The 21,141-nt window shown below is 49.6% G+C and overlaps 2 protein-coding genes across 2 annotated transcripts in view; both read right to left on the reverse strand.

The window, feature by feature from the left end:
* Nucleotides 1-8,511, reverse strand: rbbp7 (RB binding protein 7, chromatin remodeling factor). Its single transcript, XM_079997054.1, has 12 exons — nucleotides 8,370-8,511; nucleotides 6,977-7,121; nucleotides 5,868-6,013; nucleotides 4,819-4,995; nucleotides 4,143-4,258; nucleotides 3,854-4,014; nucleotides 3,050-3,176; nucleotides 1,993-2,070; nucleotides 1,813-1,889; nucleotides 1,671-1,728; nucleotides 1,072-1,182; nucleotides 1-520 (listed from the first exon to the last, which is right to left on the reverse strand). Exons 1-12 carry the CDS (start codon nucleotides 8,383-8,385, stop codon nucleotides 452-454), a joined length of 1,281 nt encoding a protein of 426 aa, XP_079853180.1. The 5' UTR covers nucleotides 8,386-8,511; the 3' UTR covers nucleotides 1-451.
* An 8,868-nt stretch (nucleotides 8,512-17,379) lies between these two features.
* Nucleotides 17,380-21,141, reverse strand: part of hdgfl3 (HDGF like 3) — a gene marked incomplete at both ends in the record, with an annotated part of 6,053 nt that continues 2,291 nt past the window's right edge. Inside the window, 3 exons of the mRNA XM_079998359.1 lie at nucleotides 17,380-17,406; nucleotides 18,928-19,062; nucleotides 20,622-20,783. Coding sequence (XP_079854485.1) covers nucleotides 17,380-17,406; nucleotides 18,928-19,062; nucleotides 20,622-20,783 — 324 coding nt within the window. The remainder of the gene's footprint in view (nucleotides 17,407-18,927; nucleotides 19,063-20,621; nucleotides 20,784-21,141) is intronic.

Here is a 21,141-nt window from a genome sequence, read left to right on the forward strand (position 1 = left end):
TTGGCTCCTGCAGAAAAAAAAAAAAAAAAAAAAAAAAAGCCAACAAACTTTGCGTTGCATGTGCCGGTTGACACAAAACACCCAAAAGGAAAAGTGAAGGAAAAATATACAAACATGCTTCTAACACCTCAGATGTGTCCATCAAATCTGTAACTGATAAAGCGGAAAATGGTTTTGACAGGAAGTTTAACACAAGGACCGTTTAAAATAACCCTGAAGTTGAGAAAGACAAAACAACAAGGAATGTTTTGAGGATTCAGGTTTCCCCAAAAGATCATTTGACGACCTGATCCATCCGAGGACCCTCGCCCACAGTATGTACAGAAAAGGTCAAAGGTCGCTGGGATCGTCCCAAATGTTCCAAAAAGCAGCTTCCTCCCGGTGGCACTGGAGCGCTGAGGGTCAGGCTGAGTGGGTTTGAGGCTGGCGCTGCGGGGCCCCTGGGGGGGGGTTAGGACCCCTGGCCCTCCAGCTCTGACGCGGGGGTGTCGGGCTCCTCGTCGTTGTAGATGTTCTCGGCCTGAGAAGAGAAGGAGGCGTCCTCAGCGACGGAGGACCGAGCCGAAGCTTTATCCTCAAATTTAACGCTTCTCATCAAACACCCTGAGGGGTTCTAATTGTTTGACGTTGTGAAGTAAATCACGCGAAAATCAAGCACCTTTTCCAGCACTTTCAATGTGCATCAAAGTTTTTGATGCATAGTTTCCTGAACTAACCATCAAGAGTGGAGTGGAGTTAATACACATTATTATATTATACTGAATTTAGAAATGTACTGGTTTTGATTTTGAATATAGAGTGAAAAAAAAAAAAAGATCATTTTGTTGGGGACGCTGCAGTTCCTTGGAGGACCCCTAGGAGACCTGGTAACCCGGTTTGGGAAGTTAAGTTCATAGACGACCTGGAGATTTAAATGATGTTAATTAACAGTTTGTTGTTTTGTCATTTACCGGCACTGAAAGGTTTTCCAGGCCTTCATTCGAATTCCAAGCACATTTCCAACCTTGCGAACACGACATTAGAGCTCGAGCTTTTCCAAACCTTTCCGCCGTGCGTGCGTGCGGCACTCACCATCTGCCAGACCTGCATGATGTTGTCCTCGGACACGGAGCAGATCACCCAGGGCTCGTTGGGGTTCCAGGAGAAGTCAGAGATCTTGGCGGTGTGGCCGCCGTGGATGAACTGAGACGGAGGAGAGGGAAAAACCAGGAAAAACTAAATCTGCAGCCTCTTAATAGTGAATCCCAAAATACTTACATAGGTACGTTTTAGGTAATTTCCCCCTGGGAATATTAAAGTATTTCTGATTCTGACCAATAAACCCTCCCAAAATCATACTGATTTTATAGTAACTTAAAAAGTGAACTTGAACCTTGATTAACAGCACAAATCTCACAATCCCCACAATCAATATTCAAGGTCGAGTGTCTTCTGTGAGAAAACATATTTACAAAGACGACATAAAAAACATAAACATTAAGAATATTATAAAACATGAAAACACATTTAAAACATTAAAGATATTATAAACATAAAAAACAAGCATTAAAAAAACCATAAAAACAAACATTTATAACATGAAGAATATTATAAACATAAAAAACAAGCATCAAAAAACATTAAAAATATGAAAACATTAAGAATATTAAAAACGATAAAAACATGCTCACCAGCAGCTCTGGAGGTCCGTCCTCCGCGTCCTCCGCCGACTGCTCCTCCCCAATTTTACTGCAGAAACACCAAACAAACACCGTGAAGACGAAGCCACAACACCGAGCCAAAACCCGGCGACCAAACAGTTTGAAACGCCACCTCAGGTCCCAGACGTTGAGGCGTCGGTCGGTGCCGCTGGAGGCCAGGATGGTCTCGTTGTGAGGAGACCACTGCACCTGGAACGAAAGCAGAAACCCCGTCACCGCCACGGGAAGACGACAAGCGAAGCCGCGCCGCGGCGGGAAACCCGGCCTGCGCCCCGACGCCCACGCCGCTCACCTGGAAGATCTCGTCTTTGTGCGACTCGAAGGAGTGGAGCTTCAGCTTGAGGTTCCTGAGATCCCACAATGCAACAGTCTGATGAAGGAACATCCAGAGGCATTATTATTATTATTATTCATATGTTGTTATTGTATATAATCGACAACATTCCCAGGCGTGAGGAAATGTAAAATGCTGCAACTTTCCCAGAGTCTAGAACGGAGTCGTCACAATCAAGTCATTTTAGTTGACGAGTTGTCATGAAAATAGTTGTGATAGACACTTTAATTCCCTTGTTTTGTTTATTTTATAAACTGTAAAAGCAACATCAAATAATCTACTTTGACTTGTTGCAGAAGAGCAACTTATTGGGACCGGAAAATAAAATCCTGGTACACAGTAAACCTTCCTCTCAAACATTGATTTAATCCCCTCAGTCCCAGGGCAGAAACAATGCAAACAATAACATTAGTGTTAAATAAATGCTCATTTAAGTTCAGCCATTTTGTGTCTCATTTGTTATCATTAAATTGTTGAAAAATTGTATCGGATGCAAAAAATGTTTCAAATAAAAAAGATGATGACATCAGCGTTATATACCGCCCCCCCCCCTGCTCTGGAGACCAGCACCAGTCATTGAAGAACCGCATCAGCGGACCACGAGTGGCTGCAAGCTCGCTCTCTCTTTTCATGTGTTCCATGTGTTTGCACGGCATCCAGATGGAAGTTTTATTTAAAAATTCATACTAAAACATGATCAAGTAGACTTATTGAACAGAAGGAATTAAATACAAAACCTTCTTCTAATAAAAGCCTGGTTCCCTCTGCAGTCCAGGTCAATAAAAGCTCCGGTCACTCCTTGGGGAAAGACGGTCAATAATAATTGTGAAAGCTCTAGTTTTGTAAATCGTGTGACGCCACAGACCGATCTTGTTGAAACCAGGAAGCCGCTTTCAAGCGGTGGCAGTAAATGTCTCCCAGAATGCATTGCTCTGGCAGTGAAGTGAGCGACACACGGTTTGCTCTGGTCGCTACCCTCTATATTTGAGTGGAAGCCTCGGCCCCGGGGCCGCACCTTGTCAGCGGAGCCGGTGGCCAGGATGAACTCGCTGTAGGGGTTGAAGCTCAGGCAGTTGACTTCTGCGGTGTGAGCGTCCACCGAGTGGCTGGGCTTGGACGTGTTGTTGGAGCGAGTGTCCCAGCTGCAAAACCAACAAACAGCTTGGTCGTTATTGTGACTCCGAGCCACAACAGTACGGAAACAGATACGAGGACGAAGCAAGACCGCTTCCCACACAGCACTCACAACTCACTCCTGGGTGCCAACTTCATGTACTGGTATAAAAGGTGACACTCATTTAGAATAACCTGGTTTGGAATCGGCTGTGTGTTATCATGTCCAGCCATTGATTTATTCACTGCTTTGTTTTAACATCAGACTGTCACCAAGTTTCAGAAATACAACATGTTACTCTTTGCAGCCCCACCCGCGTTTGGGGACGCCTTCAGGTAAATCCATGACCCGACTCTAATAAACTCTTGTGTGGAGTTCAAAGCTACGCTACACAATTATAATGTTAACATAAAAAATGGCAAATTTCAAAGCAAAAATAAAATTCACTTCATTAGTGACGGTGAGGTTTCACATTTTGTGAAACAAATAATGCATTAAATGCTTAGAAAAGAGATTCTGAAAACAAATCATTTTGCCGCGGACCCCCATGCAACTCCTTCAAGGACGCCTTGGGAGGAAACAAACCCCTGTTTGGAAATCGCCGCCCTCGACTCACTCTCCGTTTGACTTGTTCTACCGTGTTTGTGACCCTGGGTCAGAATGAGGAGGTCAGCGGTTTGGGGGCGGTTCAGATGCTCCACTCACATCATAAGCTTCTGGTCGTCGGCCACGGATCCGAACAGCGACTCGTGGAGCAGGTGCCAGGACACGTCCTCCACCACGGCCGTGTGGCCCGTGAAGATGGTCTTAGCATCCACGATCTTCCCCTCCTTGGGTCCTGCACCGATGTCCCACAGGCAAATCGTCTGGAAAGAAGGGGAGAACGGAGATGGATGGAGTCATGTTCCTGCCGCTCAAAAGAAGAAAAAGAAGAAGAAGAATGCTCGACATTTACGTTCAGAGCAAAATGAACGTGGATTCAGCTGGAACTCACATGGTCGTCGGATGCGCTGAGCAGGTTCCCGCTCAGGTTGGGGTTCCAGGACAGACCGTAGCCCTCCTTCTGGTGACCCCGCAGCCTCAGGTCTGGACTGCACTCCCCACTGGGGTCTGAGGACACACACACACACACACACACACACACACACACACACACACACACACACACACACACACACACACACACACACACACACACACACACACACACACACACACACACACACACACACACACACACACACTTTATTTAAACAGAAAGACAAAAATAATGTAAAAAAAAAAAAACACGCTTCAAACGTGGACATTACAAATAAGGCTGAAACACCCTTTGTACAAATATAGAGCTTAGTTCTGTGGCAATACATTTTCAAATTATATTACACTATATTCAAAGAATTATATCGCAAGAAAATACCACTAATAAATTGAATGTGAATATCTTTACATGAATTTAAAAATATAAATATTTGGTGGTAATCACAGATCAATTAGTTAATGTCAGAGTACTGTTCTGGTGTTTAACGTCAGCGCTGCTGGGTGTGAACTGAAGAGCATTAGGGATTCGCACTAACTCACTAACTGTGTCAAATAGGGAGGATGGGCAACCGGAAAGAAAGCCGAGCTCTCTCTCGTGGTGAACGGCTGCACCGCAGCGCAACCCCACTGACCGGGTTTGGACGGGTGCTTGGTGTAGTCAAACACCAGGACGTCGGAGGTGGGGGTCTTGGTGGCGATGATGCAGGGGTTCTGGGGCATGTAGCGCGCCCGGTTCACCTCGCCCTCGTGGTTGATCTTGATCTCAATCTCAATTTTCCCGCTGACGGAGCCGAAGCCACCGAACTCTGAGAGGGGGTGGAGACAGGAAGAGTTAATGGGAGTTATTTAGCCCCGAGCGTCTGCTTTTGAAAGGTCATTTACTTCATAAAAGAGGTTGTATTAGTTGCACTTGAAACTATGTACGAAAGAGAAACTAGTAGAAGAAACCAGAATAAGTAGTTATACTCAAATTCATTGTCTTGGGGTATTTAGTATGAAGTTATAAAGAAGGAATCCCCTACAGTCATTTGTTTCCATTCAAATGTAGGTAAAAATACTGTGTCAACTATGAGCTAAGTCTCGTTTCACCCTCGAGCAGAGGTACTCAACCGTTTGCATTCATCCCTTTACTATTTGTGTGGTTACAGAACTGAATCATACTGATGTTTTGAAAACCGCGTTCAGTAACTATAAATTAGACGTCAACCGTACCTTTAGATCATCAGCGGTTTGCAAACCAATACCCAATACTACCTCTAGTACAAGCAGCATCGGCAGTGCCGTGCTCAGCCTGACGCACGTCAACGTACCTGCTGGAGGACAAAGAAACAGGTTCAGCACCGAGGACCTCACAGCTCGTTACTCAAATTTCATTCCACTTTTGAACTAAACACAGTTTTGTAATGTTTACAATCTCAATAGGAAGACGTGGTGATGAATATGTTTGGTGAATGTTTGATCTTTTTATTGTGTTTATCAAGTTTGTTTGAGCAGTATGTCATTTCATCGTGTGTACCACAAGCTGCTCCAAACGAATTGCTCTTAGTGGGATGAATAAAGTTGTTTGTATTGTATTGTGAGAGATATTCTACTATCTATCAGAACAGGTACAACAAAACCTTCATTTCTTTAGTGTGCGTCTCTGAATGGATACAGGCCTCGTGGAGCTGGCTCTGTTTACCTCCTTTCTCGCTGTCGTAGTGCGAGGCGTCGAACTGTGCGTCGTCGTTGGGAACCTGGACGCTGGCGATGACCAAGTGGTTCTGCTCGTCTGACGTGTGGGTCCCCAGGACCAGGCGGTGCACGGCGTAGTCCTTCCCCTCCGGCCTGCAGGGGGCGACAGAGTAAAGAACAGCTCGGACCACATGCGATATCATGAAAAGGGACATTTGATTTTTGGGGTTATATCTAATGTCCGTGGTTTATTTTTTAAGTTTGTCTTCCTTTTAAGGGAAAAAAATACAGTCGTCAATGTCTTGACTGAAGTTTAACTTCTTTTTGTATTGCAGTACAGTTTGAGCTTTGTTAAAAAGTCTTGGTTGGATTACATTTTCAGATTCTGAACAGACGGCAAGGTTTACCACACTGATTGAATGGCTGATTGACAAACTCTGAAGTGATGCTGCGTTCACGGGAAATCTGAAAACTGTAATTGGTGTTTTGTTTTCCCCCCAGAAATGAATTTTATTTCAAGAGGATATCAGGATAGGACTCTTTGAAAGTTGCATATCTTGTGTGATGGTGACGCCTAAGATTGTATTGTCCTACAACAGCAACAGTTTAATTGCAAATGAGGCAAACAGGTTTAGCATTACTGAAAGTTAGCAAGATGAATGTGTACTTATCAGTCCATTCTTCATCAAAGCTGCTGTTTTCAACATCAACTTTTCACTTTAGGCTCTTTGAGAGTGACATTTTTGCTTGCCTGACAAACAACTCAAAAGACTCCAAAAGACTTCCTGCAAGTCCACCAATCAGGACACTACATAATAGTGTCAAACCATTGATGGAGACATGACAGCTCCCCAAAAGTGACACCAAAAGATCTCCACCACCCCCTGGTGGCTGGTTGCAGTATAGGCGTTATGAGTGATCACACTGATATAGGCAAATAGAATTAACATTAATTTTGGAAGAAAGTGGAAACAATTAAACAATAATAGGCTAATGAAGCCAAAATACATGTTTTTTTAATTTACAAGTCTGGCCCCCACAGTGTCTGCTTTGAAGAATTCTGGCCCTTGGACAAATGTAGTCGATGACCCATGAAGCAGAACATCGTCCGCTCACCTGCTGACATCGGGCAGCCACTGCACGGTGAGGCTGGGCCACTCCAGCGCGTGCGTCATGACCAGGTCGTAGAGGAACGGCGTGTTCTTTTTCCAGATCTTGTACTCCTCGTTGATCACCCTCTCCTCCACCGCATCGTCATACACTGGACGGAGAGAGGCAGAAACAGGTTAGCAGCTGGAAGTGGGATAGGTCTGGGGTACCAAAGCCAGATTGTTGATTCAAAATACAGGGGGGGGGGACTTTTACTCCATTCATAGCTGTAGCCTTAATGTTTTATAAATTATCACCTTTCTGCTGCATTCTATGCAATGTTTTCCAACCCTGTCCTGGTGCAAGAGTAGAGTCAAGCTATAAAACCTGCACAGGGTGTTTGCAGGTATCACAGGTATAATACTTATAAAGAGGGTTTAAGGGAAACTTTAATAAGGTAAGAACTATATATTTTGTATTAAAGTATTAGATAGAAACAGGGAAAATTATGAACTAGATGATTCTATTAACTTTTATTAGAAGCGTTTCCTTTAATTATGTCAGATAACAATATATGAGAGTAGGAACTGGAATAAATATAAACGGAGTTACTGACAGACCTCCAGACAGGTAAGCAAATCAATAAAACATCTGACAAAGTGTTTATGCTGGAATTAAGACGTCACCAATTCAGGTTTGAGACTATTTAATGGCTTGATTTGTTGATTTAAGACTTTTTAAAGGACCTGGAGACACCCTGTCAGTATGGGGAACTGACAGCAGAACCGTCTTATTTCCTGGTGAGGAAGGCTCCGCTTGAAAAAATCAAAAATTAAACAGTTCGACAAACACCAGAATGTGAACTTGTAATTAAAGAAATCTACGTTAAATGTGGAATTATTTGGTTTATAGGCTTATTGCCAACACTGTATTTACAGTTGAAGGTTTATTATATTTACTGTCAGGTGTGGTGTACATCACCAGGTTCTCCAGAAGTTATTGTACAGGACCGAACATTTCACTTTTGGACTTGACCTCTTCATTATCTTGGTGGTTTTCACTTTCATCTTTTGTTTTTCTGTGACCCTTCTTTCTAATGTTGTTTATAGGTAGGTTTAGTGTATATTGTGGCACTTTTAGTGTGTACAGATAACTGTTTGGCTCACAGCATATTTTCAAAATGTTCATATATTGCCATATACTTTCTTGTTTTACATTTTTGTTATTATTTTAATACTGTTTCGTTGTGAGCTGCTGAGACCGTTCTATCCACTATCTGGACAGAACGGTCGCATGCTAAGCTAACTGTGTGACGGCGGGGAGCTAGCATGCTAAGCTAACCAGCGCCACCATCACACAGCACCGCGCACACAAAGCCGCAAGGAACGGGGAACGGGCCGCCGCGCTCCGGCTACCATACCCTCTTTGTCCGCCATGTTCCGAGCTCAGCGTCCGCCGCAGCAGGAGGTTACGGTGCCCGAACGCAGGGTCGCGGGGATGGGCGGCAGGTTAAACCGTAGTTGTGCTGATGCCCCCGGTGCTGCGCAGCCCTGGAACCTTTCCTTTTCGGCGCGGATTTGGGCTCCCACTGCGCATGCGCACGCACGTAGCGCGTGTCTGCGCCACGTTCGAGTCCCGTGGGAGAGACGGGTTCTCCGTGCTGAGTTCGAGTCCCGTGGGAGAGACGGGTTCCCCGTGCTGAGTTCGAGTCCCGTGGGAGAGACGGGTTCTCCGTGCTGAGTTCGAGTCCCGTGGGAGAGACGGGTTCTCCGTGCTGAGTTCGAGTCCCGTGGGAGAGACGGGTTCCCCGTGCTGAGTTCGAGTCCCGTGGGAGAGACGGGTTCTCCGTGCTGAGTTCGAGTCCCGTGGGAGAGACGGGTTCTCCGTGCTGAGTTCGAGTCCCGTGGGAGAGACGGGTTCCCCGTGCTGAGTTCGAGTCCCGTGGGAGAGACGGGTTCTCCGTGCTGAGTTCGAGTCCCGTGGGAGAGACGGGTTCCCCGTGCTGAGTTCGAGTCCCGTGGGAGAGACGGGTTCTCCGTGCTGAGTTCGAGTCCCGTGGGAGAGACGGGTTCTCCGTGCTGAGTTCGAGTCCCGTGGGAGAGACGGGTTCCCCGTGCTGAGTTCGAGTCCCGTGGGAGAGACGGGTTCTCCGTGCTGAGTTCGAGTCCCGTGGGAGAGACGGGTTCCCCGTGCTGAGTTCGAGTCCCGTGGGAGAGACGGGTTCTCCGTGCTGAGTTCGAGTCCCGTGGGAGAGACGGGTTCTCCGTGCTGAGTTCGAGTCCCGTGGGAGAGACGGGTTCCCCGTGCTGAGTTCGAGTCCCGTGGGAGAGACGGGTTCTCCGTGCTGAGTTCGAGTCCCGTGGGAGAGACGGGTTCCCCGTGCTGAGTTCGAGTCCCGTGGGAGAGACGGGTTCCCCGTGCTGAGTTCGAGTCCCGTGGGAGAGACGGGTTCTCCGTGCTGAGTTCGAGTCCCGTGGGAGAGACGGGTTCCCCGTGCTGAGTTCGAGTCCCGTGGGAGAGACGGGTTCCCCGTGCTGAGTTCGAGTCCCGTGGGAGAGACGGGTTCTCCGTGCTGAGTTCGAGTCCCGTGGGAGAGACGGGTTCCCCGTGCTGAGTTCGAGTCCCGTGGGAGAGACGGGTTCCCCGTGCTGAGTTCGAGTCCCGTGGGAGAGACGGGTTCTCCGTGCTGAGTTCGAGTCCCGTGGGAGAGACGGGTTCCCCGTGCTGAGTTCGAGTCCCGTGGGAGAGACGGGTTCTCCGTGCTGAGTTCGAGTCCCGTGGGAGAGACGGGTTCTCCGTGCTGAGTTCGAGTCCCGTGGGAGAGACGGGTTCCCCGTGCTGAGTTCGAGTCCCGTGGGAGAGACGGGTTCCCCGTGCTGAGTTCGAGTCCCGTGGGAGAGACGGGTTCTCCGTGCTGAGTTCGAGTCCCGTGGGAGAGACGGGTTCCCCGTGCTGAGTTCGAGTCCCGTGGGAGAGACAGGGTTCCCCGTGCTGAGTTCGAGTCCCGTGGGAGAGACGGGTTCTCCGTGCTGAGTTCGAGTCCCGTGGGAGAGACGGGTTCCCCGTGCTGAGTTCGAGTCCCGTGGGAGAGACGGGTTCTCCGTGCTGAGTTCGAGTCCCGTGGGAGAGACGGGTTCCCCGTGCTGAGTTCGAGTCCCGTGGGAGAGACGGGTTCTCCGTGCTGAGTTCGAGTCCCGTGGGAGAGACGGGTTCCCCGTGCTGAGTTCGAGTCCCGTGGGAGAGACAGGGTTCCCCGTGCTGAGTTCGAGTCCCGTGGGAGAGACGGGTTCTCCGTGCTGAGTTCGAGTCCCGTGGGAGAGACGGGTTCCCCGTGCTGAGTTCGAGTCCCGTGGGAGAGACGGGTTCTCCGTGCTGTGGGAGAGACGGGTTCTCCGTGCTGAGTTCGAGTCCCGTGGGAGAGACGGGTTCCCCGTGCTGAGTTCGAGTCCCGTGGGAGAGACGGGTTCCCCGTGCTGAGTTCGAGTCCCGTGGGAGAGACGGGTTCCCCGTGCTGAGTTCGAGTCCCGTGGGAGAGACGGGTTCCCCGTGCTGAGTTCGAGTCCCGTGGGAGAGACGGGTTCTCCGTGCTGTGGGAGAGACGGGTTCTCCGTGCTGAGTTCGAGTCCCGTGGGAGAGACGGGTTCCCCGTGCTGAGTTCGAGTCCCGTGGGAGAGACGGGTTCTCCGTGCTGAGTTCGAGTCCCGTGGGAGAGACGGGTTCCCCGTGCTGAGTTCGAGTCCCGTGGGAGAGACGGGTTCTCCGTGCTGAGTTCGAGTCCCGTGGGAGAGACGGGTTCTCCGTGCTGAGTTCGAGTCCCGTGGGAGAGACGGGTTCCCCGTGCTGAGTTCGAGTCCCGTGGGAGAGACGGTTCTCCGTGCTGTGGGAGAGACGGGTTCCCCGTGCTGAGTTCGAGTCCCGTGGGAGAGACGGGTTCTCCGTGCTGAGTTCGAGTCCCGTGGGAGAGACGGGTTCTCCGTGCTGAGTTCGAGTCCCGTGGGAGAGACGGGTTCCCCGTGCTGAGTTCGAGTCCCGTGGGAGAGACGGGTTCTCCGTGCTGAGTTCGAGTCCCGTGGGAGAGACGGGTTCCCCGTGCTGAGTTCGAGTCCCGTGGGAGAGACGGGTTCCCCGTGCTGAGTTCGAGTCCCGTGGGAGAGACGGGTTCCCCGTGCTGAGTTCGAGTCCCGTGGGAGAGACGGGTTCTCCGTGCTGAGTTCGAGTCCCGTGGGAGAGACGGGTTCCCCGTCCTGAGTTCGAGTCCCGTGGGAGAGACAGGGTTCCCCGTGCTGAGTTCGAGTCCCGTGGGAGAGACGGGTTCTCCGTGCTGAGTTCGAGTCCCGTGGGAGAGACGGGTTCCCCGTGCTGAGTTCGAGTCCCGTGGGAGAGACGGGTTCTCCGTGCTGAGTTCGAGTCCCGTGGGAGAGACGGGTTCCCCGTGCTGAGTTCGAGTCCCGTGGGAGAGACGGGTTCCCCGTGCTGAGTTCGAGTCCCGTGGGAGAGACGGGTTCTCCGTGCTGAGTTCGAGTCCCGTGGGAGAGACGGGTTCTCCGTGCTGAGTTCGAGTCCCGTGGGAGAGACGGGTTCCCCGTGCTGAGTTCGAGTCCCGTGGGAGAGACGGGTTCTCCGTGCTGTGGGAGAGACGGGTTCTCCGTGCTGAGTTCGAGTCCCGTGGGAGAGACGGGTTCTCCGTGCTGAGTTCGAGTCCCGTGGGAGAGACGGGTTCTCCGTGCTGAGTTCGAGTCCCGTGGGAGAGACGGGTTCCCCGTGCTGAGTTCGAGTCCCGTGGGAGAGACGGGTTCTCCGTGCTGAGTTCGAGTCCCGTGGGAGAGACGGGTTTTCCGTGCTGAGTTCGAGTCCCGTGGGAGAGACGGGTTCCCCGTGCTGAGTTTGAGTCCCGTGGGAGAGACGGGTTCTCCGTGCTGTGGGAGAGACGGGTTCTCCGTGCTGAGTTCGAGTCCCGTGGGAGAGACGGGTTCCCCGTGCTGAGTTCGAGTCCCGTGGGAGAGACGGGTTCTCCGTGCTGAGTTCGAGTCCCGTGGGAGAGACGGGTTCTCCGTGCTGAGTTCGAGTCCCGTGGGAGAGACGGGTTCCCCGTGCTGAGTTCGAGTCCCGTGGGAGAGACGGGTTCTCCGTGCTGAGTTCGAGTCCCGTGGGAGAGACGGGTTCCCCGTGCTGAGTTCGAGTCCCGTGGGAGAGACGGGTTCCCCGTGCTGAGTTCGAGTCCCGTGGGAGAGACGGGTTCTCCGTGCTGAGTTCGAGTCCCGTGGGAGAGACGGGTTCCCCGTGCTGAGTTCGAGTCCCGTGGGAGAGACAGGGTTCCCCGTGCTGAGTTCGAGTCCCGTGGGAGAGACGGGTTCTCCGTGCTGAGTTCGAGTCCCGTGGGAGAGACGGGTTCCCCGTGCTGAGTTCGAGTCCCGTGGGAGAGACGGGTTCTCCGTGCTGTGGGAGAGACGGGTTCTCCGTGCTGAGTTCGAGTCCCGTGGGAGAGACGGGTTCCCCGTGCTGAGTTCGAGTCCCGTGGGAGAGACGGGTTCTCCGTGCTGAGTTCGAGTCCCGTGGGAGAGACGGGTTCCCCGTGCTGAGTTCGAGTCCCGTGGGAGAGACGGGTTCTCCGTGCTGAGTTCGAGTCCCGTGGGAGAGACGGGTTCTCCGTGCTGAGTTCGAGTCCCGTGGGAGAGACGGGTTCCCCGTGCTGAGTTCGAGTCCCGTGGGAGAGACGGGTTCTCCGTGCTGTGGGAGAGACGGGTTCTCCGTGCTGAGTTCGAGTCCCGTGGGAGAGACGGGTTCCCCGTGCTGAGTTCGAGTCCCGTGGGAGAGACGGGTTCTCCGTGCTGAGTTCGAGTCCCGTGGGAGAGACGGGTTCTCCGTGCTGAGTTCGAGTCCCGTGGGAGAGACGGGTTCCCCGTGCTGAGTTCGAGTCCCGTGGGAGAGACGGGTTCTCCGTGCTGAGTTCGAGTCCCGTGGGAGAGACGGGTTCCCCGTGCTGAGTTCGAGTCCCGTGGGAGAGACGGGTTCTCCGTGCTGAGTTCGAGTCCCGTGGGAGAGACGGGTTCCCCGTGCTGAGTTCGAGTCCCGTGGGAGAGACAGGGTTCCCCGTGCTGAGTTCGAGTCCCGTGGGAGAGACGGGTTCTCCGTGCTGAGTTCGAGTCCCGTGGGAGAGACGGGTTCCCCGTGCTGAGTTCGAGTCCCGTGGGAGAGACGGGTTCTCCGTGCTGAGTTCGAGTCCCGTGGGAGAGACGGGTTCTCCGTGCTGAGTTCGAGTCCCGTGGGAGAGACGGGTTCTCCGTGCTGAGTTCGAGTCCCGTGGGAGAGACGGGTTCTCCGTGCTGAGTTCGAGTCCCGTGGGAGAGAAAGGTTCCTCGTGCTGAGTTCGAGTCCCGTGGGAGAGACGGGTTCCTCGTGCTGAGTTCGAGTCCCGTGGGAGAGACGGGTTCTCCGTGCTGTGGGAGAGACGGGTTCTCCGTGCTGAGTTCGAGTCCCGTGGGAGAGACGGGTTCTCCGTGCTGAGTTCGAGTCCCGTGGGAGAGACGGGTTCTCCGTGCTGAGTTCGAGTCCCGTGGGAGAGACGGGTTCCCCGTGCTGAGTTCGAGTCCCGTGGGAGAGACGGGTTCTCCGTGCTGAGTTCGAGTCCCGTGGGAGAGACGGGTTCCCCGTGCTGAGTTCGAGTCCCGTGGGAGAGACGGGTTCCCCGTGCTGAGTTCGAGTCCCGTGGGAGAGACGGGTTCTCCGTGCTGAGTTCGAGTCCCGTGGGAGAGACGGGTTCCCCGTGCTGAGTTCGAGTCCCGTGGGAGAGACGGGTTCTCCCTGCTGAGTTCGAGTCCCGTGGGAGAGACGGGTTCTCCGTGCTGTGGGAGAGACGGGTTCTCCGTGCTGAGTTCGAGTCCCGTGGGAGAGACGGGTTCTCCGTGCTGTGGGAGAGACGGGTTCTCCGTGCTGAGTTCGAGTCCCGTGGGAGAGACGGGTTCTCCGTGCTGAGTTCGATTCCCGTGGGAGAGACGGGTTCTCCGTGCTGAGTTCGAGTCCCGTGGGAGAGACGGGTTCTCCGTGCTGTGGGAGAGACGGGTTCTCCGTGCTGAGTTCGAGTCCCGTGGGAGAGACGGGTTCCACGTGCTGAGTTCGAGTCCCGTGGGAGAGACGGGTTCTCCGTGCTGTGGGAGAGACGGGTTCTCCGTGCTGAGTTCGAGTCCCGTGGGAGAGACGGGTTCTCCGTGCTGAGTTCGAGTCCCGTGGGAGAGACGGGTTCCCCGTGCTGAGTTCGAGTCCCGTGGGAGAGACGGGTTCCCCGTGCTGAGTTCGAGTCCCGTGGGAGAGACGGGTTCTCCGTGCTGAGTTCGAGTCCCGTGGGAGAGACGGGTTCTCCGTGCTGAGTTCGAGTCCCGTGGGAGAGACGGGTTCCCCGTGCTGAGTTCGAGTCCCGTGGGAGAGACGGGTTCCCCGTGCTGAGTTCGAGTCCCGTGGGAGAGACGGGTTCTCCGTGCTGAGTTCGAGTCCCGTGGGAGAGACGGGTTCCCCGTGCTGAGTTCGAGTCCCGTGGGAGAGACGGGTTCCCCGTGCTGAGTTCGAGTCCCGTGGGAGAGACGGGTTCCCCGTGCTGAGTTCGAGTCCCGTGGGAGAGACGGGTTCCCCGTGCTGAGTTCGAGTCCCGTGGGAGAGACGGGTTCTCCGTGCTGAGTTCGAGTCCCGTGGGAGAGACGGTTTCCCCGTGCTGAGTTCGAGTCCCGTGGGAGAGACGGGACTCCGTGCTGAGTTCGAGTCGGTTTTTAGATTTCGAGGTGGGAAATAGCAGTTGTTCTGGACGCACAGGTGTCATTTCTGTTGGACCGAGAACCAGCACAAAAACTGAGGTTTTCAGTTAAAAAATGGTGAGAACACTCCTGTTGAAGACACTGTCTGTTTATTATATTATTTTATCACGCAGCTCTGTGGAACGCTCAGTTGTGATCGGGCAATCAGCGGTCAGTCATTTGTGAATAATGAACGCCGTCTGTTAACAATGACTGTTGCCACGTGCAACCACTTCTCTGCCCGGATTCATATCTCCGTGTCACTCAGTGTGAGCGACGTTGCTGTGGACCATTTGTCTTAGCGGACGCTTGAAACTAGACAAGCTTTATTGATGAAGCATTCAAATGATAAAATAAATGCAGATCTATATTTCATATCAATGTACTATTTGATTTAATTAGCCATGTAGGAAGTAGGACAATGTTCTGCCAGCTGCTCATTATCACAAAATAACCCAAAATAATCCTGTGATGCTTTTGCAATAATGGCGGCAAATTATACCTACATATTGAATAATTATTTTAATAATTTAAAGATGATCAACGCGGCTCGCTTTGATGTATTTTAGAGGAAAACAGGTAAAAATCTGGTGAAAGCTCAATTATAAAGCCAACAAATGCGTGAAAACTCTTTAGATTAGGTCAAACAGTGTGAAGACTTCCACATTGTTAGGGGCAAGGTGTTTAAAAAGTATGAATGCAGCATCGCCCTCAGTTTTTGTGATAAATGAAACTTTGATTAAACCTTCCCTGCAACAATTCCAAATGGTCGTCACAGATTCAGTAACAATTCAATCGCAGTTAAAAACCCATTATTACCAAATGGGTTTAAGAGACAGTTTTCTGTGGTTGTTAAAAACGATGACCGACACTCGATGCATTCCAATGAGTTTATTCTGTAAAAGTTCTGTCCATAAACAGCAAAACCAGTAGACTACAAACTTTGAAAATGTAAAATATGTTCAAAATACCAGCATAACAAAGATAAAAAATATTGGCAAATAAAAATACATGGTCTTACATCCAGACAGTATCCTAACCAACTATCATTAAAAAATAAATAGGCCTGAATTTAACAAAGACAACTATGGAATCAAACAAAGGCAACGGCACATTGTCAAAGACGGGGCTGCGTTGTCCCGTTCTCCAACCAATCAAATGTGATCAACGATCACCAAAAAAAGATGGACACAAGGAAGTTTGGCAATTTAAAATGGTATCACCGCAGCCAAGTGCTGCATCTATATTAAGATCTGGAGTTTTTTCGCCATATTTCAGAGTAAAATCCATCTCCAGATGCGTCCGTGTTGTATATTTGAGAACCGAGGGTCAACGGGCTCCTCCGTCCATTCGACCTGTTTTGAGAATAAGAGCTTGAGCATGCCGCTATAAAAATGGATGTAAATATACAGAGACGTATTCCACAGATACACAGAACGGAGAGAACACTTTTCCTCTAAAAATACGGGTTACCATGTGTAACCCGCTTGTGCACGACACGTCATACATTGATCTACGCGCTTCCCCCGTTCCTCACTTTTCGGGTCACCTGCGCGTACGCGTGAGCGGCGACGGGTTTCCACGCCAGCCCCTCGCCGTCACCTCCCGATAAAAAGCAACTTCAAGCTACGACTAGAGCGATCAGTACACTGCGACACCCCAAAACACACATATCATAGACTGTAAGAGAGTAAATATTCACACGGCGTCCCGAGGCCTCGTCAAACATGTTCGTGATGAAGGATGATTCTACTCAGGTATAAATACTGGTCCATGATTATTCTACATGTGTTTGGTTATTTAAAGCTGTGGGAGAGACCCTCGCCCCCCCCCCATCAACAGTTTAGTTTGGAGAAAAAAACCCAAAAAGAAACGGAGGGTCTGAGGATGTGTTCAGTGGGCATGCAGGGTAATCACTTCTTTATTGGGAAATTACAACTGATTTTAGGGAATAAATTGAAGCTTTTGAAGAATGCAAATCAAATGTACATTTAGTACCAGTTACTGTCACTGAAAAATAGTGGTTTCATATTATTAGTTATAGTAGTATAGTAGTATAGTATTTAGTAGTGGCCACTCAACCAGGGGTCTCAAACTCAAAATACATGGGGGCCACATTGAACATCAAGGGAGGAAACATATATATTTTTTAATTACCTGTTGATTCGTAACAAATAGACAAGTGACAATAAATAAATCTTTGTTATATTCTGTTTCATTCTGTTTTATATTCTGAAAACGTTCAGTAAAATTGCATGAATTAATTAAGCATTTTGATTTTGAAACGTATTTGGCCGTATTTAACAATATATTATAAACATGAAGCGGGCTGAATTCAATTGTCCCGTGGGCCAGATGTGGTTTGACACCCCTATAACAAAAGGAAACCACTTTACAAAAACGATTTGAACATTTCATTTTCTAAATATCTGATCTTATCTTCTTCTTTGGCCCTTGTTGACGGACATTATTTTATCCGGGTGACGGCCTCCTATCGCTCTCTCTCTGATCCGAATTCCCGTGGTGATCGGTGCATCCCTGGTGTGAGTCCAGCCGAGGGTGGTGCTGATGGTGGAGGCCAGAAGATGGAGCTGATGGAACAAACCTGTTGTAGCCGCAACGTATCAACGTCGCAACGTCTCCTCTGCTCTAATGTTCTTCTCTGAGCAGCTGGTTCTGGGGAACGTCAAGAAAATACATCAAGGGATTAACTGACTGTCAGTCTGGGAAAATGTCAACGCCAGTCATCAGTGAAGCCCAGTCTGGTTTGTTGTGACGGGATAAGATGTTGTTGACAATTTCAAAATCTTCCAAATCCTGACACATATTTCTATGAATAATGTGGATTCAAAGAGCATCAGGCTCCTGGACCTGCCTGACATAACTGCTTCCCTGTGTGATACTATTAAATGTATCATATATCAGCATATGTCAACATATATTTTTTACAGTATTAGAGATCAAATATCAATGGATTATTATTATTATTATTATTATTATTATTATTATTACTATTATTATTATTATTCATAATAATAATAATAATTTCCATGAAATACAAAAAACTATGTGGTATTTCTGTGAGTAATTAGCACGGCTTCTATTTTTCTGATGCCTGGTGGATCGTGAACAAATCACTCACTTGTACATTCGAGTGCACTCGACTCGAAGTGGTCACAAGTTTTTGTGGACGGTCATATTTTTCATGAATCCGTCAAAGTAATGAGGACCAAAGAGATTTCAATGGAACAGATCCACAGACATCTCCCAGTTAAGAAGGTACATAAATCTACACCCATGCACCTCATTTGTAATCTTAACCACTACAGAGCAAAGGAGTCTACACCACACACTGGACACGGTGCCTAGGTACATCCTGAATCAGAACCTACACATTTATAGTCAATAGTATGATGATGTCATAAAGCATCTAACTGTGAATCTCATGCTGTTCATTTTATTTATGAACAGTGGCGTGTGGGTCAAGCACGACCACCTGAATACTTATGGTCAAGTCTGGTCTGTTTCCCACTCATTTCTGCGCCGTATGTGGATCCATTTGGATGAAACGTAAACCACAAGATGTTTGTGACCTAGCGCTTCTAAGGAGATGTCAACCGTGTTCGTAGCTTCTGACTTTTCTTCTGTTTCAAATCATTTTAGCCTGAAAAATTCTCAGAATTTTTCCCAAGCAATAACGATAGGGCATCCAGCTGACTGGTCTCCTAATAACAATAATAGAACCCAAAATAGGGGCCCATACAAAATAACTGACCGAAAAATAATAGCTCAAAAAAGCAGTACAAACTATGCATTTTAAACAAATATATATCTTTTGTACAATTTACATTTTTTGATCGGTTAAAATGTAGCTCCAATATTGCCGGGCCGTCCAATTGGTAAGAGTTCTTCATGAATTTTATTAAACGCTCCCGGCTGCTGTTATGAAACCAAATCACTTTTCTTTTTGGAGTGATTGATCTACAGAGGTCGCTTAGCAACAAGCACATCACAGCCACTTATTTCTTACTTGAAACTTTCAGGAGTACCGCAACACCGAGCACTCCATCCAGAGGAACCAGATCAGGGCAGAGAAACCGGAACTGCGAGGCTGATAACGATGTGAGTAGCGATATGTGCATGATGTAGTAATAATGATGTCATAAGAAAGGCCATCGTGACGTGTTGCGGAAGCACCTTGTTGTCGGTGGCGTTTTCCATGATGTCGTTGTCGGCGTCTCCTCCCTCGGAGCCGCTCTTCTGGTCCTCCTCCTTCCCGTCCTTCTCCAGGTCCTCCTCCCCGGAGGAGATCCTCGACGGCTTGGACGACTTCTGCAGCACAGAACGCAGAGCACAGATCAGATCCACAGCACACGGCTGGGCAGCGTGTGGGTTTTAAGCCGACGCCTGATTCACTTTTCACACATAATATATAAGGTTTTGTATCGTGTTATTACGGCAGATAAGGAGATTAAAATAATGTGATTGAAGCTGTTAAATACATGGTTAAAACACACAAACTGTGACAGTGTACCATGTTAATCAGTGTACACTTCTTTATCGTGCAATTGGGGTTTATTAGAACCAGCAGCGAACAAGACAGACGTTTTCTTTTCACTGTCAACGTTTCTAAAAGCACATCAAGTACACTCACTTCCACACTAGTTGATCAAGGAGGATGATGTAAAACGAGGGGATTAAGACGCTATCTCTCCCAAAATCCCCTAAAAAGGAAAAGTACATGTAATGCAATTTTCTAACCGATGCAGCCCCCTCCGCCAGCCTATTGTGGATGTGACAGGATTGTCTTGGATCAGTGGATATCTCCTGAAAAAAAAAAAAAAAAGGAAAAACCCTACATTCCTTCAGATGCACCACATGTGTGGCGGGTAATTGAGCCCAGTTGCTAGGCAACAGCGGTTGCTAAGTGAGGAGCGGCCGGGATGTGGGTGACTTCTCCAACCTGCTTCCATTTCCAGCGGCGGGGGCTGAAATCAGCGGGAGCAGCAGTAGCAGCAGCAGCAGCAGCACCACCACCACCACCACCACCACCAACACCACCGCTAGCAGCAGAAGCAGCACCACCACCAGCAGCAGCAGCTGCAGCAGCACCACCACCACCAGCAACAGCAGCACCACCACCACTACCAGCTGCATCAGCACCACCAGCAGCAGCAGCACCACCACCAGCAGCAGCAGCAGCACCACCAGCAGCAGCAGCAGCAGCAGCACCACCACCCCCACCACCCCCACCACCACCAGCAGCAGCAGCACCACCACCACTACCAGCAGCAGCTTCAGCAGCAGCAGCAGCAGCAGCAGCAGCAGCAGCGCTCGCTCCATTCACAACTGAGCGGCTTTTAGAGGTGAATGGCGAGGTCGAACACAGGGAGAAACCTCGCAGAGATAAAGTCTTTTCAGAAGGAAGCGCTGAGATGCCAGAGGAACAGACTGATGATCACATGTTACGGCTGATCCCAGGAATCGTATGAGAATCAGTAGAAACGGTCAAAGTCGGGTCCTCGGGTTTCAGTATTGTGAGCAGTTCCTGGCGCTGACGTCTCTCTTTCTGCGTAACAGATTTTATGACGAGCCATCTCATACAACGTACAATGACATTGACATTCAAGACTTTAATGTGCCAAGGTGTCACGTTAAATTGATCAGCAGTTTCCCCCGGCGGGGCAATCGCTTCTGTCCAGATATAATTTGACCACTCACTACCCGCCACCTCTGACACCCAAAACTCATTATTTAAGCATTAATAGTCCTTAAGTATGTTACATGGCAGTTAAGATGAATAGCTGCTATTTTTACTCCTGTCCATGCCACACGTTGGCTTTCAGACGCTCCTGATGCATTGTGGGCCGTGGGGGGGGGGGGGGTAGTACCTTGGAGCCGGCGATCTTTTTCCGTTTGGCCCCCGTCTTGTCTCCCTTCGGCTTCTCCTTGTTGTCTTCCTCCTCCAATGAGTCTCCCTCCTCCCCCTCGCTGCTGCCGTCGGCGGCGTTTCCCCCTTCTTCCGTCTCCGAGGAACTCTGCTGCTGCACGGCCTGTGGGAGTGGGAGTGCATGAACACACTGTATTTACTGGTAACAAACGACAGATACAAAACCACTGCAAATGCACCAGAATATGAATTGATTTGTTGAGCAGCATCGCAGTAATTTACAGTATATATACAGTATATATACAGTAAAGTTTTTCATTTTTCATTCCTCTGACTTTTCCATTACAAAGCTTCAACTTGGCTTGGCTAATTTCAATGGCTTGCATTGAAATTATATGAATTGATATGAACACAGATTACTACCATCTTCCACGGGTGGAGGAGAGCAATACTTTGTGTGTTTATTATAATAATGATAATCTCTACTTTATTAATACCTGTGGGGAGATTAGCTCTCTGCA

Source organism: Zeus faber (genome assembly GCF_960531495.2).
Source record: "Zeus faber genome assembly, chromosome: 3".
Classification (NCBI taxonomy): domain Eukaryota; kingdom Metazoa; phylum Chordata; class Actinopteri; order Zeiformes; family Zeidae; genus Zeus; species Zeus faber.